Source organism: Triturus cristatus, chromosome 9, assembly GCF_964204655.1.
Source record: "Triturus cristatus chromosome 9, aTriCri1.1, whole genome shotgun sequence".
In the NCBI taxonomy this organism is placed as follows: domain Eukaryota; kingdom Metazoa; phylum Chordata; class Amphibia; order Caudata; family Salamandridae; genus Triturus; species Triturus cristatus.
The window spans coordinates 1271642880-1271659209 of NC_140592.1; the positions used below are offsets into that span (position 1 = coordinate 1271642880).

General features: G+C 49.6%; 1 protein-coding gene across 1 annotated transcript in view; it reads right to left on the minus strand.

Annotated features, from left to right (window-relative positions):
- BAZ1A (bromodomain adjacent to zinc finger domain 1A) overlaps nucleotides 1-16330 on the minus strand; it is a 758495-nt gene that overhangs the window by 659240 nt on the left and 82925 nt on the right. The window contains exon 2 of the mRNA XM_085627428.1: nucleotides 11584-11862. Within this exon, the coding sequence (XP_085483554.1) occupies nucleotides 11584-11862 (279 nt within the window). The remainder of the gene's footprint in view (nucleotides 1-11583; nucleotides 11863-16330) is intronic.

Below are 16330 nucleotides of genomic sequence, written 5' to 3' on the forward strand. Positions count from 1 at the left end.
GAGGCACAGTGCTTGGTAACATGTGAGATGGTGCTCTAGCATGAGCTGAGCCTGTCTGCAGCTTTCGGAACCATGTCCTTATAGCTGTTCTATGATATAGCCTACCATATACTCATAAAGTGCCTTATAATCTTAAACGGTTATGGTAACTGTGGTTTGGCTTTATCAAAACATGTCGTGTAAGGTGTCCAACACTTTGGAATAATGCCCCCATACCATTTCTGGTGATGAGGATATTATTCCCAGCAAAAAATATGGGACCCCCTTAAAATGTACTTAAAGTCAGGGAGAAAGGGGAAATAAAGACAATCCTATAAAGAAACTTCCCTCGCGACCTATTTTTAACAATACAATTTAATTGTAATAAGGGAAAACAGGCCTAAAAACAGTGATGCAACACACAGATTTTTTTAATTTTTAGTAATTTAGTTTTTATTATTTAACCTTTTTCAATTTTTCTTAGAACAACTATTATTCCCCCCCTTCTAGAGGGAGAGACATGTTAAAATCCTACTTTGCTGTGTAACTCTAACCCAAGCCTCAGCATCACAAAATGGATGCTGCTGCCACAGACAAAAGTCTGACCTCCTGCTGTGATCCCGGCAAGGGAGGCTAGGACAATAGGTTTCCTGCTTGGGGAGGTGCTAGCACCTCCCCAGACAGACTTTAGTGTATTGGGGCAGGGAGGGCTGAAAGGAATGAGACATGCCTGGGGCACACAAGGTGCTCCATGCATAGTCCAGTTCAAACCGGTGCTGGGGCACTCCAGCCCCAGTCCTGGCGCGAAACTGGACAAAGGGAAGGGGGTGTAACCACCCCCCTCCCAGGTCCCACCCATAAGGCGTGACCTAGCAGGCAACCCAGCCCCCCAGATTAGTATAAGAGTGGTAGCTGGGCCCCAGGAGATTAGCTTATCCTGAACCTGCAACTTGAACAGAAACTCTGGACCTTCGACATTCGACGAAAGAAGAAGACTGAAGAATCTCCCTTGTGGCCAAGGAGTGGCTACCCTGTGCAAACAGGCACCGTCAAGAGACTACCCTTTGCTTTGCTGAAGTTCTATGAGGTACCGACTGCAGAGCCCGACCAGAGCCTTGACTTCCAGACTTCTCCGACCCTGATCCACATCCACAGCCGAGCTGAGATCCGTGGAGGCGACGAGAGACGTGGGACCGGCTACCTGGGAAAAGTGGCTAGCATCTTCCAGCGCAGCTTCTGAGGCACCCTCGAAGTTGTGCACCGGGGATTGAGAAGCCCCAACCCCAAGCACCATCTGCACCAAAGATCAGCCCCCACACTCCACGAGTCCTGCGTGGGGCCCTTCTGCATTTTCCTGCTTGCCGCGTCTGTCCGGTTGCTTGCCCGTTGGCTAGTGGCCTCTGTGACGACGCATCTTCACCGCTGGTTTGGCTCCTCCAGACTGGCTCCCGCTTCTTTGCAAAAGAGAAGCACCCCAGACCTTCCTGGTCTGCACCAGAAGCAAGTCCTCCGTTCTTCGTGGGTTCCGCTTGCCAAGGCTTGGCGAGTCCTAGCTCGACTTCGACACCGCCGACAGCAAGAGCCTTCGTGGGACAGCTCGCCTCCTGGTCGTCCTCGACGTCTCCTGGTCCCCGTGGCTGCAGCGACAAGCTTCACCTACACCTGCAATCTTCACGACATCGCCTGGTTCCTTCCTGGTTCCACGTGGTCACTGGCTAGTGACCTTGACTCTGTCCCTTCTGCTTGCAGGTCTCCTCTTCTTGATCCCAGCCTTGGGATCCACCGGACACTCTTCACTGACTGCCTGTCAGCATCTTTCCTTTAGGCATCCATAGAAGTACACGACGAAACCCGACGCAAGTTCACACCTATGCACCCGCAGCCTGTGGGCTAGGTAACTTGGGTACTCCGGTGCTCACAAGGGTAGTGACTATCCTAGGGTCTAGTTTCCGAGTCTCGACTCTCTAGCTGCTTCAGAAGTGTCCTTAAACTGTTAATTTCTAACTGCTAGTAATTCTATCGACTTTTACGCATTACGCGTGAGTGTTTCCACTCTGCACCTGAATCCCGTGGGGCTCCCACTTCCTAACTGTTGCTAGTGTAGTGTAGCCCCAGCGATTCCCTAGGCCTAGGCCTATTCTATTTCCGTGACAGTGTTCCTTACACCACTTCTTTAGTATATGGTTTGCGTGGCCCCTAGGGTCTAACTGTATTACTTACCTGTGTGACTTAATGTATGCATAAATAAGACTGTGTTGTACTTACCTCTAATCTCATAAAGAGTGCTGAGGGTTTGACTAGAATAAATACACTTTATTTTATATATACATCTGTTGTGGTGTCCTTTCATTTGGTATTCAAGGGATTATATATGGTATCACAGCTGGCTTCACATGCCATTCAGAGTATAGCCTAAGACTGCTCTTGTCCATGCTACCACTAGGATAGCTGGTCTACAAGGTTGACTTTACAACCAATCACCATAAGGGTTGTTTGGACTGATATAAGGTGTACACTAGAACTAGTGACATCATACATCAGGCCAACTTCTCACACCACTTAGCTGTTGTTCTCTTCATACATTATACGCCTCTAACGGTGTTAGACTGTTTCAATGTATGCCTGCTTATCTGAATACCTCCCCCTTTACAGGTGTTGTCTTTCTGTGTACGTCTCTGAATGACCTCCTTTTCCGTATCCTTAAACCCTCCCTGCGCCTTGTCTCCCCTTGAGGATCGGGCATGTCCGTTCCCATCTGGTCCCCTAAATTTTTTGTGAAATGTTTTTAGATATGTTGCCCTTAGTCATTTTTATTGTCATCTCTTCCTCTATCCATGCTTAGAACCTCCATCCTTTGTCCTTGTGTTCTTTTATCTTTTCTCGTTTTTTCCTTTACTTGCTTGAATCTGTTGCCAAAACGCAATGAATTATTCTTATACTACAATTTCTATATCTATTCACATGGTCTTATCTCAATCTCCTCAATATTTTGTCAGATTTATTTCTTTTTATAAGATTTTTATTATGGTCTTGAAAATAATTTCATTGAAAGTCAGGTTTTAACTCCCCAATCAAAAGTTCTGACTCGCTTACCAAAATTTGGCAAGAATCATATCTTTCAAAACCGAATCTTTAAAGTTAAAGAAGCGATAGATGGGCAAATTATTCTTCTCTCCAGGTAATGGGAAGAAAATGGAGTCGTAATTCTATATCATCAATCCCTTAATATCCGTTTAGAGATCCCAGGAAATTGACACAGACGGTAGATGGTTATTACTCAAGTTGCTGATAGACAATGTTCCAGTTGTTACCAGTGGGAGGGGGGCATTAGTCTCTTCCTGATTGGAGGGGTCCCCCACATCTACAAGATGGCGGGGACTAAGATGTGCGTTTCGCCTTCCCCCACCTGAGGGGTGGGGTTGGCAAAGGTGGGCACACCTCCAGTCCTGGCTAGGATTTCCTGCCAATTCTCGCACCCAAAAAGAGAGTACGAACCAGTGGGAGCCAGTTGCTGATAGCAGCAAAAGGCTGGTGATAGCTAACAAAGGTGGCAGGCCTTTGAAGATGCCTCTTTGAGGACTGTGCCTATCCTGGGGGAGGAGGCATGACACCTCTACCCAGGATGTGCTTTATCGGAACCAGAGAGCTCTCCACCCAAGGGTCCAGAAACATGTCTGGGGTGGCAGATGGTTGGGAGCCAGTCGGAAACCACACCAGGATTAGCCATTTTTCACGGGGCATCGCTAAGATGCCCTCTGTATGCATTTTTCATTAAACCCAATATTGGCATCAGTGTGGGTTTAATGTGCTCAGATACGAAACTTCACAGACTTCAGTAAAGCCTTCATGCAGGTGTGGAATTGGTGTTAAACTCTCAGCCCATGTACTCAAAATAGCTTCATTGCACTTACAATGTCTACCAACGGTACAGACACTGTAGGGGTATATTGCTCTTGCAGCTAAGCCCTCACCTGGGTATGGTGCACCCTGCCTTCAGGGCTGAAAGGCCTGCTAGAGGGGTGACTTACCCATGCCACAGAAATTGTTGGTGGGCATGGCATACCACAGGGAGCTGTGCCATGTTGACTATTTCGTTTGGTCTGCACCAAACACCCAGTCTGCAATGGCACAGTGGGAGTGTTAAGGTGAGGGGTGTCCAAGGGTGGCATAATGCACAAGTTACTACTTGTGTAACAATATATCTGTAAGAGACATTAGTTAGTGATAGATTCCTTACCTTAGAATATCCCCAGACGTCAGTCTGGATCCGTAAAGATTTCTGTAGCAGTACCCCTGCGCGTCAGTAGGTGGTGTCGTGCGTCTTCGCGTGCGTCACTGGCGTCGTAAGCACGGAGATGAAGTCACAGAGACTACTTAGGTGCCACCCATGCGCGCTGTCAGTTCTGTACACGACTTTCCACGCCAGGAACGCAGAACCATGCAAGAAACTGACCACTGGTGCCAAGAAACTAGGGCCCTGAAAGGGATGACCTTAACACCAGGAATCAGTTCGCAGAACGGAGAGGATGGGTGGGGCGGTAAGGAATCTATCACTAACTAATGTCTGATAGACTCCTTACATTAGAATAGATACCCCAGCAATACCAACCCCGGTGGTGGGTCTGCGAAAAGATTACACCAGAAAGTCACGGAGCACAGAACGGCCAAAGAAGCCATCCCTCCGGACCGGACTATCAAGGCAGTAATTTTTGGTAAACTGTGTGCAGCGAAGCCCACGTAGCTGTCTGACAAATGTCCTGCAAGGGGACGCCGCATCCCAAGGCAGTAGTGGCTGCAGTTGCCCTGGTCGAATGGGCACACAGCCCCACAGGAGGCTCCTTCTTAGCCATGGAGTAACATGCTCGGATGCACAGAACAACCCTCCGCGAGATGGTCCGTTTGTGCACAGCCCAACCTTTTTTAGCACCCACGTAGCCAACAAAGAGCTGGTCATCCACCCGGAACTGCTGCATACGCTTCAGATAGAACACGAGCGCACGTTTTGGGTCCAGACAGTGGAGCCTCTCCTCTCTTGAAGGATGCGGAGGCGGAAAGAAGGTGGGCAAAGTGATGGTCTGCCCAATGTGGAAGGGCGTGACAACCTTTGGCAAGAAAGAAGGACGGGTCCTCAAAACCACCTTGTCCGGATGAACCGAAGGGAAAGGAGGTTTGGAAGAAAGAGCCTGGAGTGCACTCACTCGTCTGGCAGAGGTGATAGCTACCAGGAAAGCTGTCTTGAGAGTGAGAAGACGCAAAGGACAGTTATGAATGGGCTCGAAGGGAGCGCACATCAGATAGGTCAAGACAAGGTTCAAGTCCCATTGAGGCATTATGAACGGCACGGGTGTAAACGTGTGCGTAATGTCTTTCAGGGAACGGTTAACAACCGGGGACTTAAAGAGAGAAGGCTGATCTGGAAGCCGTAAAAAGGCAGAGATAACCGAAAGAACCTTTGATAGTATCCAGAGAAAGAAGGAACAGAAGTACTTCAGAAAGAGGGGCAGAAAGGGGATCCACAGCCTTCACAGTGCACCATGCCACAAACTTGTTACACCTGCAGGCGTATACCGTTTTAGTGGAGGGACGCCTGGCTGCCAGAATGACATCACAGACTTCGGGAGGAAGATCGAAAGCTGTCAACTGTCGCCGCTCAATCTCCACGCATGGAGGTGGAGGCTGGACAGGTTCGGGTGGAGGACCGTTCCCTGCTGCTGCGACAGAAGATCCTCCCGAAGAGGCAGACGGATGGGGGGATTGACCACCATGCTGAGTAGCTCGGGATACCAGTATCTTCGTGCCCAATCCAGCGCCACAAGGATAACTTGGGCCCGGTCGCGCCGAATCTTCAGCACTCTGGGCAGAAGTGGTATAGGCGGAAATGCGTACAATAGACCGCAACTCCACTCACGACGAAAAGCGTCGGCAAGCGAGTGCCACCTTGGAAATTCCTACGCGCAGAACTGATGACATGGTGTGTTCTCTTCGGTGACAAATAGATCTAACCAAAGCTCTCCCCACTGCTGAAAGAGACCTTGCACCACGTCGGAGTGCAGACGCCATTCGTGATCCCTCAAGCACCAGCGGCTGAGTTAGTCAAGCCCTGGCGTTCAGAGAACCTGCCAGGTGATGAACCACCAAGGAAATGCCTTGATGTTCCAGCCACGTCCAGAGGCGCAGAGCTTCCTGACATAGGGTCCAGGACCCCACACCGCCCCGTTTGTTGCAATACCACATGGCGGTGGTGCTGTCCATGAACACCTGCACCACACTTACTGGACAGAGGGAAGGAATGCCTTCAGGGCAAGTCGGATAGCCCAAAGCTCCAACAGATTGATATGGAACCGGGACTCCGACGGAGACCAGAGGCCTCTGATCTCCGCCTCTCCCAAGTGGCCTCTTCATCCCATAAGGGACGCATCCGTCACCACTGTGTGCTCCGGTTGGGGAAGGGAGAGAGATCTGCCACTGACCCAATCGCGATTCGTGAGCCACCACTGCAACTGCTGTGCAGTGCCCTCCGAGATCTGGACATGATCGGACAGGTTGCCCTGATGTTGCACCCACTGGACATCAGGTCCCACTGCAGAGCCCACATATGCCATCTGGCATGTGTCACCAGCAGGATGCAGGAGGCCATCAGACAAACCCGGTACAGAGGCAGAAAGATCGGAATCATGGCCTGAATATCCCGAACTCGCTGCTCGGGAGAATAAACCAGGAACAGCGTCGAATCCAGAAACGCTCCGATGAAGGGGAGCTTCTGAGAGGGACTCGGGTGCGACTTCAGCACGTTGATGGAGAACCTCAGCAAATTCAGGAGGTCGGCTGTAGTCTGAAGGTGGGTGACGACTGTGGGGCGAGCCTGCCTTCAACAACCAGTCGTCGAGGCTGGGGAAGACTGACACCCCGACCTGCGCAGATGAGCTGCGACCACCGCCATCACTTTCGTGAACACCCGAGGGGCACTGGTAAGGCCAAAGGGGAGCACGGCAAACTGAAAATACTCGCGGCCTACCGTGAACCGCAGGCAACGCCGGTGAGCTGGCAGGACGGGGATGTGAAAATATGCGTCCTGCAAGTCCAACACTACCATCCAGTCTCCAGGGTCAAGGGAAGAAAATTAGAGTCGGCATCTTGAACTTCTCCTTCCGGAGGAAGCGACTGACGTCCCGGAGGTCCCAGAGGTCCAAGATAGGACGCAGACCCCCTTTGTCCTTCTTGGGGACCAGAAAGTAGAGGGAATAACAACCACTCCCTGGGTCCAGGAACGCACTCGATGGCCCCCTTGGCCAAGAGGGCTGTGACTTCCTGTCGGAGAAGAGCCAAATGTTCCCCCGACATGCAGTGGCACCGAGGTGGCATGGCAGGAGGGGAGGACTGAAAGGGAAGGGAGTAACCGTGGCATATCTGCAGCACCCATTTGTCTGATGTAATCTTGCGCCAGTGAGGGAGGTGGTGGCGGATCCTGCCACCCACCGGCGTGGGGTGCTCCCCGTAGCTCAGATTAAGAAGGTTTGGAGGCGGAAGCAGCAGGGACGGAGGTGGACGGACCCGCACGCTGGTGCCCCAGCCCTGCGGCAACCGCGACCCCGGCTGCCCTTGGGCTGGTTCTGCACAGGCTTAGGGGACGGGCGCGCCGGACTGCCTCTACCCTGGCCATGAAAGGAACGAAAACCAAGAGAGGCCGAACTCTTAGTAGAAAGGCCCAAGGACTTGGTCGTAGCCCGCGAAACCTTAAAGCGCTCCAGGGCACTGTCAGCCTTGTCGCCAAACAGGCGGGTGCCATCAAAGGGCATGTCCATGAGCGAGCTTTGGACAACGGGCGAGAACCCATTCGAACGCAACCAGGCGTGACGTCGCAACGCCACAGTTGTAGAAATCACCCTGCCCAATGAGTCAGCGGTGTCCAACCCACATCAAATGGCGAACTTACCCACATCCTTACCCGCAGCAATTCCCTGAGAAAGGACAGCCTGCACCTCCTCAGGACACTGAGGCAAAACCTGAGCCATGGCATCACACACCACGTGGGAGTAGCGGCCCAACAAGCAGGCGGTGTTCACCGACCTCAGCCCTAAGCTGGCCGAAGAGAACAGCTTCCCAAACTGGTCCAGCCATGTAAAGTCCTTATCTGGCGGGGCCGTTGGAAAACACTCTGACGTCGAGGCCTGAATGACCAGGCTCACAGGCGTAGGGTGAGTAGTCAAAAAGGCAGGGTCAGCGGGCGCCGGTCGGTAGCGCCTGGCGACTTTTTTTATCCACTGGGGCCCCCGTGGCCGGCCTCGACCAAGTGCTCAAGAGGACGTCGGTAAGGCCGTCACTGAAGGGAAGCAACGGCTCCAACGAAGTAGACGCCGTCTGGAGCACCTCGGTGAGGAGGTTGTTCTTGAGGGCCACTGTGGGGAGGTCAAGATTAAGGGCCTCAGCTGCCCGACTGAGGACCATCGTGTACGAGGCACCTTCCTCCATCTTAGGCAGAGGGGGGGGCGAACCCCGGGTCAAAGGAGACAGAGGTCACCTGCCTCCTCCAAGTCGTCCACCCAATCCTGCTCTGAGTCACATTGCCGGGCAAGAGGGTCCTCGGATCCTTCCCAGTCTTCGTCCACCTCTAGCATAGGGTGAGCCGGTCGCGGCGGCAAAACCGGAGAAGGGACGAACGGCGCCGGCCGGGGTCGGACCGGTGCCGTCTCCCAATGCGGATCCCAGGTCGCAACAAAATGGTCCTGGAACCGGGGCAAGGGAGGAATAAACGGCACCCAGTGTGGCGCCAGAGCCGGCAACGTGGCGCCAGAGCCACTGGCACAGGATCCTGTGGCACCGGGGCTAGCACTGGTGGCAAAGCTGCCGGGCCAACAGGATCTGGACACGGGACCGCGGGGCCCAAAGGCGCGCCGGCGGGAGCCTGAGGCCTAAAAAGGCGGACCATGGTAGCAAGGAATTCTTGCACCTGTTCGTGAGTCGCTAACGGACCCGGGTATGGCGGGTAGACCGCGGGACTCCCAGGCTCCAGGGGAGCCGCCGGGGCAAAGCCCCTGTCCCCCGCGTCCGCCTCGGAGCGACGGGGAGGGGGGACGGAGAGCGAACACGCTTCGACTTCTTTTTATGGCGTCGCTTACCGGAATCCGAAGGCGAAGACTTGGAGCCTGAGGAGCAAAGGCTCCGGTCGCGCGAGCGGTCCAGAGAACGGCCCCTGGACCCGGAGCGGCAGCTTGACGAATGCCGGACCGTCAGCAACTTCCTATGCCGCTCCCGCAAGGCCTTGGGGGCCATGGCTCGACAATCCCGGGAGTCGTGGGCAGTCTCCAGGCAGTAGAGGCAAACATCGTGGGGGTCCGCCACCGACATATTCCGGCAACAGGCCCCACAGGACCTAAAGCCGGGCATCCCTACGTGCACCAGGAGAAAAGAGAGGAGACAAAAGTCTCAAAATAGTAGTCAAAAAGGGACTAAGGTACGTGCTCAATCCGGATCTGCGCTTGCTGGCGTGGAAAAAGAAAGAACTGACGTCAGCGCGCATGGGTGGCGTCCAAGTAGTCTCCGTGACGTAATCTTGGTGCTTACGACTCCAGTGACAGACGCAGAGCCGCACGACGCCACCTACTGACGCGCAGAGGTACTGCTACAGAAAACTTCCCGGATCCAGTCTGACGCCTGGGGATATTCTAAGGTAAGGAATCTATCACTAACGTGTCTCTTTCAGATACATGCTGCAGCTCCATAGGTACTCTCTGGTCACAAGGCCCTTGGTACCAAGGGCACCTTTTACAAGGAACTTACAGGTGGCCCTGAGGTGGTGCCAATTGTGGGTACAAAGGTACAGTTCTAGGAAAGAACACAGGTGCTGGGGCCTGCTAACAGTGTCCCAGCACAAACTCAGTCAAGTTGGCATCAGGTATCTGGCAAAAAGTTAGGGGGTAACTTTGAAAAAAAGGCCATTTTCATACAGCCTGGGACCAAAAATGCAGGTGACTCCCTTCACAAAACCAAGTCTTTTGAGATGGATAATTTTGAAGTCTCCACAGTACGTTTTGGGCCATTTCCTGTCACGAGCACAAGGCCTACCCTCACAAGTGAGGTACCATTATTAATCAGGAGACTTAGGGGATACAAAATAGTAGAACAAGTGTTATTACCAATTGACTTTCTATGTATTTATGCCTTCAAAATTAAAGACAATGTGTAAAAAAATAAGTAATTTTGAAAAATGCCCTTTAATTCACATGCTAGTATGGGTACCCACAAATTTGGAGATGGGCAAATAACCACTGCTTCTAAACTCCATATGTTGTTCCCTTTTTGGAAATCCATTGGGTTTCTTGATACCCATTTTTCACTCTAGTTTACCAAATGAATTACTTTATACCTGGCACACAATGAAAATCCAATGCAAGGTGCAGCTCAGTTATTGACTCTGGGTACCTCGGGTTCTTGGTTAACCTACAAGTCCTATATATCCCCACAACCATAAGGTTCCAGTTGCCGTAATGGTATATTGCTTTAAAAAAAAAATCTGCCATACTTAGAAGTTACAGGTGAAAACGTAGGCGCAAATGGCAGTTTTTCACCTCAATTTCAATATTTTCTTATTTTAATTGTTTCTATAGGGAAAACCTTGAAGGATCTTGCTGAATTCAGAATATGGTCTACTTTTACGAAATGTAATGTACAGCAAATGTGGTGTGGATACCTTATGTAGGTAGACAAAAGGGTTGCAGGGGCCTAAGAGCGAGCTACCCCCAAATAGCTCAAAAAGGCATAGCACCTCGGGGGGGGGGGGGACTTGGAACAAGAGTTGCAGTGAAGAGGTTAAAAACTAGAGTAGGACATGCATAAATGTTACGTTAGCATATCTTGACAGTGACTAGAGCTCAAAACCTATTTTATGTAGAAAGACTGGATGGCCCATACAGAAACATGAGGAAGCAAAATTAATTAGGCTATCTCATGATAGGGACCCGCTAAAAGCACAATCCATCCTTTAGTTTTAATATTTATTAAAATTCCAAAGCAATAGTGGTGTCTGAATTAAAATAAAATTTAAGAACAGGTTATTTTGAAGGTTATCTTTCCCCTGCCTAAAGTCTCTGGAGGCCAATTGGCATTAGCATCCATTTGCAGACATTTGAGCCCTGAATGAGGTATAAAAACTGATCCCAGAGCAGAGACAAAGGCCTGGAAGAGAGGAGGTGTTCTGCTTCTCTGGCAGGATGACTATTTGGGCTGAGCCCAGGAACTTAATTTAATTGAAAGGGGCTTGCCCAGTAAAAAGCAGATATCAGGTAATGTCTGGACAGCCTCCAACTTATTTTGCTCTCCCAGCAGGCAGGCACCAATCCCAGTGGGAGGGGAGCGGCTCCCAGGACTGGTTTAAAGTTATCACAAAGGAGGGACTATCATTTCCCTGGCCACACCTCTGGCTTAGTGACTGGAGGTTAAGCTCAGGATAATTTAGTGATTTTAAGGGTTCACCCTGACATAGGTTCTGATTGTTTCTTAGGGCAAGTACCCCCTTGACTAATTACCCAATTTCTAACACTACTCCTCTAAAATACATCTCCATGCCAGCTTATTCCATTTTGTTACAAGACAGAATACAGCACTTACCTTGCACCACTGTTCCTCAAAACCTCCACGGTTTCTCCCACAAAGAAGCGATTGTGGAGGTAGGCATAGAGATCATCACACACCTCATGGAGGCGAGCTCGGCGCGTACGGCTAGCCAGGTACAGTACTGGACCAATTAAGGGTTCAGGGAAATTCTGGATGTTGCGGCGGGCTCTTTTCTCAGACTCCATGGCCTCTTGGTAGGTGAGGCCAGCCTTGCCGGTGATGGCACAGCTCCATACAAGGCTGTTACAGAGGATGGTGCGTTCAAAGAACTCACTGGAGGGGAAAGGAGAACAAATCAAATAACAGGTTATGATTCCATCTACAGAAGCATATGAAAAATACAGGTGATCCTTAGTGGCAGGCAAAAAGGAAGCTGGAAGCCCAAAGCTTTCACAACTGAGGAATGTGTTAACCACAAAATATATATGTACACCGTTTCTTTACTACTTGGAGTAGTAAGGAAAACAGCCTTATACCAGTACAAGCAAGGTACTCAGACCAGGGTATTTTGGTTTAATGCCTCAGCATCAAGCACAGATCTTTCATACACTCAAGCCAGCTCAGAGTAGGATGCTCACAAACAAGGATCAGAGGGAAGAGACCAGGCCATCTAGGAAGAACACAGCAGAGGTAAAGGAGCTTTGGTGCACTCAGATTCATTTCATCAATATTAAACGGCAGTTGCTCCTAAAAGCTAAGGAGATAGTGAATCTGTTAGTGTACGGCTCCACAACATTTAATAAACCAAGCACGTTTAGTAGCAGTTGCACATCATAGGAAGATGGCTTTTTTATGTAGTGTACCTAAAAGAGGTACACTATATGGAAAGTCCTGACAACCCTTAAAGGCTGACGAGGTTTAAATTATTAATCCCAAACGCCCACTTGTGGTAGTGTGGGCGAGAAGTTTGGGCTCAGAGGGTAGTCTTAAAGCATTTGTTGCACACAGTCAATAAATGAGACCGTCAAGAAGCTCGACACCAATTTAGAAAAATAACACTTAATTTTATATATTTTTTTTTTTAACAACAAGAAATTTAATCTTATGTAAAAACTTTATAAGATCTTTACAGGGGAGTAAAATGTTCACTTGGATGTGTCTTTACACAGTAAAGCTTTCCTATATACTGCATACAGTAACTTGCAATGGGTTTCCGGGGTTCACTTCAGGACTTAAGGTGGAAGGGATCCAAATGTTCAAAGAACCAGAAGCAACTAGTAGTTACCTGCACTGGAGAGTCCGGATGCAAAGGTACTGGTCGGTTTGGTAGCTTTGCGCACTACACCAAAGGGGTGGGTGGAGGGAACTAGAAAGGCTGCAGTGGGGTACTTCGGGACAAGGCCAGGAGCTCCAAAAAGAGGGCACGGTTCGTGAGGGTCCTGGGCCTCTCTCGAAGTGGGCCTCTGCAGTGCTGATGGCGCTCTACAGCTGCATGGTCTGTAGTCTGGATTGGACTCAAACAGGCTTTGGTTGCTGCAAGTGGGCCGGTACCCCAGGTATTGGGGCTGTGCAACCCCGATTAGTCCTGGCTTCGTCTTACTTGTTGGGGGAGACAGATCTGACTTTCTGGAGCATGACTACCTCTTCCTGGGTAGCTGCTGTATCAGCTGAACCAGGGGGGGGGGGGGGGCAGAACGGTGGACCGATCTTTGCTGCTTGGTGCCTGCAAGCTGCAGGGGAGTAGCTCCTCTACTCCAAAGGAGACTGCTGGCAATTTGTAAAGTGCTGGCAGTTTTCTGGGGTTTTTGGCAGATGCACAGATGCAGGACGAGTCAGTTGTTGCAACTGTCTGGACAGGTGCAGGCAGCGTTTGGCGCTGAAAAGTCTGCAACTGGTCCTCAGTTCTCGCTTCTTCACTCTTCATTGTCCTCTTCTGGTATCTATCAAATCTAAGTTCCTGGAGTCAGGGGGCCACCTAAATACTGAATTTAGGCAAATTAAGGGTAGTCGCCAATGGGCTACTTGCCCTTGAGGTCACTACACCCCCTAAATGACCGCTTCCTGTGGGAAGTGGGCATAGCCCTGTCCCACAGTTCCTAATTCCAAAATCAAGATGGTGGAATCCTCCTTTTGTGTGTCACATCAGGCAACTCTCCTTAGGGGTGTGGCTGGCCTGGTACTGCACCACACCTTTCTGAATACAAAATGGCAACCTGTCCTGGTGCCAAATGGGCCTTAGGGAAGAGGGTGGCCTCTCCCAGGTCTGGGGAAAGCCAGGGTCGCGTAACAAAGGCAGTAGGGACTTTGAAGTACCTGGCCCTGACATGTCACTAGTCAAACTACTGAAGGTGTGAATACCTACCTCCGAATAAGACATTGTTTCTAGAGCGTGGGCCCTCACCAGCAGGGGGTTGTAAACCTGTCGGAGGTGGCAGGCTTGACTACGAAAGTCAGCCAGCACTCTAGAGGCTGAGAGGTTTTCAGGGGGCACCTCTGAGGTGCCCTCTGGGAGCATGTTTTAATAAATCCACTACCGTTATCAGTAGAGATTTATTAAGACAAGGTGTTTGATATCAAATATCATAGGTTTCAGTGAAGCCAACATGTCACTGGGGAATTTGTACTTCAGATGGCTTCCCTGTTCACTTAGGACTTCCTAGCAATTGACCTAGACAGCACAGGGACCTGCAGATATGTCCCAACATGTAAAATAATGCAACCTGCCTTGGGGCTATAAAGCCTGCTTTAGGGGAAGACATGTCATGCAGTGTCTGGGGACATGGCAAACAGGGTGAATGCCATGCAGTATTTTCTCGTGTCTGCACCATTTCACGCAGTGTTTAATGGCAGTCTGCATGAGTTTAGTGGTGGGTCCCTTAGGTTTGCACAATACATGCTGCAGCCATAAGGGACCCTCTTCAATACCCATGCCCTGCGTACCATTTACTAGTAGTGACTTACAGAGATGCTAACGGTCTTGCCAATTGTGGAACAATTGAATAGTTACTTTGTTTTGGGGAAAGGGCACTGGCAACCTGGTTAGCAGGAACCCAGTGCACTTCAGTCAAAAGTGCATCAGATACCAGGCAAAAAGTGGGGATGACCATGTCAAGAACTGTGCAAAAGAATCAGCGGTTACTGAAAAGCAAACCACTGAACAGGTAAAGCAAGGTAGGAACACCATCACAAGGTTTCCTCAGACACACAAAGCAAAGCAGTTGGCACCCATGAAAACTCCCCGCATACACCTCCAGTACAACATGGGTCAATGTGAAGCAAAAGAATCGAATCTGCATGCCTGTGCAGGCTAGAGCAGCAAATAGTGCGCAGAGAAGCTGATTTTATAGACTGACATACTATTGAGACTAATTTCAACCCTTCCAGGTGGTAGACTCAGTATCTATACAGATAGCACCTGCGCAACTTAGAAGTAACCCTGTAGATGGACAGGATCTGCTTGCTGCATGACAGTTTTGGGCGCTAAATGTCTATGGAGCAACATGCCACCTTTGCAAGAGGTAGGTCAGCCAGTGGTTGCTGTTACTGGGAAGTAGCCAGGGTGGTTAAAGGACAATACTCATGTACTCCAAATAGATAGCTAGGTTAGTCTTTTTTGGCACTTGACGGGCTGTTAGGCATTACTTAGAGGTGGAGCAGAGTTACTAACAATTAATCAAACTACATGACATGAATATCTAATCTCAAGCGATCAAGAAAAAACGAGTCGGGAACATATCAATACAACTAAAAAACAAAAAGTCCTCAAAGGGGCTCAAAAGATAGGCTCTGAGAAGGAGAAACTAGAGCAAATACAATCAAGTAACAACGTAGAAGAAGTAGTATTAACCTCACGGGCCCAGACAGAACTAGCACCCCAAAGCAGTAGAGACCAAAGCCAAGAAAAAGGGGTACAAGATATAAGCTCAAAAGAATTGGTGGAAATAGCGGAAGAAAGATCTGCAGCAAAGTCTCCGGACAAAATTAAAAACTAGGATTACATTAGCCAAACCCCGATAAGTTACTAGAAACATGAAGGGTCGTACCCGTAAGTTTTCTTTGCCAGATCAATCAAAAGAGACCCAAATTAATAACAAGTCACAAAGCAACTCAATTCCACTAATAGTCACCCTAAATAATAAATGCCGCACCTGTAAGTTTCCATCGATAGAACAGACAGACGCCATGGACAACAATACGGAAAAAACCTGGGAACCGGGAAACCGGAATAAAGGAAACAATCCTCAAGGCCTCACCACAAGAAAGGGCCCGAGATGAACATGTAGGCCAAGAACCCCAAATAGGTCGCAAATTACTTAATAAACATCAGCAGGTTAAAGAGGACAGTACAAATCCCTTAACCAACAAAACAGACTCCCTTAAAATTGATATTTGAGCCAGAATATTGCACAAGAGGAAGACAAGACCCATTGAATCAAGGGAATTTGTTATTGTTATTTAATGAGATACCAGAATTAAAGGGTACATCACACCACCTATTAGCGGTAGAATTTCAGCCAACGGCTTCCCCCATGGAAACAGAAGAGACCCTGACAATTTGGAATTCCAAGGATCTAGTAGACAGGATCTACGCAACAAAGGAAAAATTTGAAGCCTGGGTAATCACCATAAGACTTCATAAGCGATTGAAATATCCTTACCCCCTCTTATAAAATTTGGCAACATCAAAAACGGGGCAGTCGCCCGGGAAAGGCCAAAAATCTTGTCTACGCGGCGATAGAAATTCCTCGCAAATCATGGAACACAATTCAACAAAGAAAAATGAATCATCAAGCCTTGACCA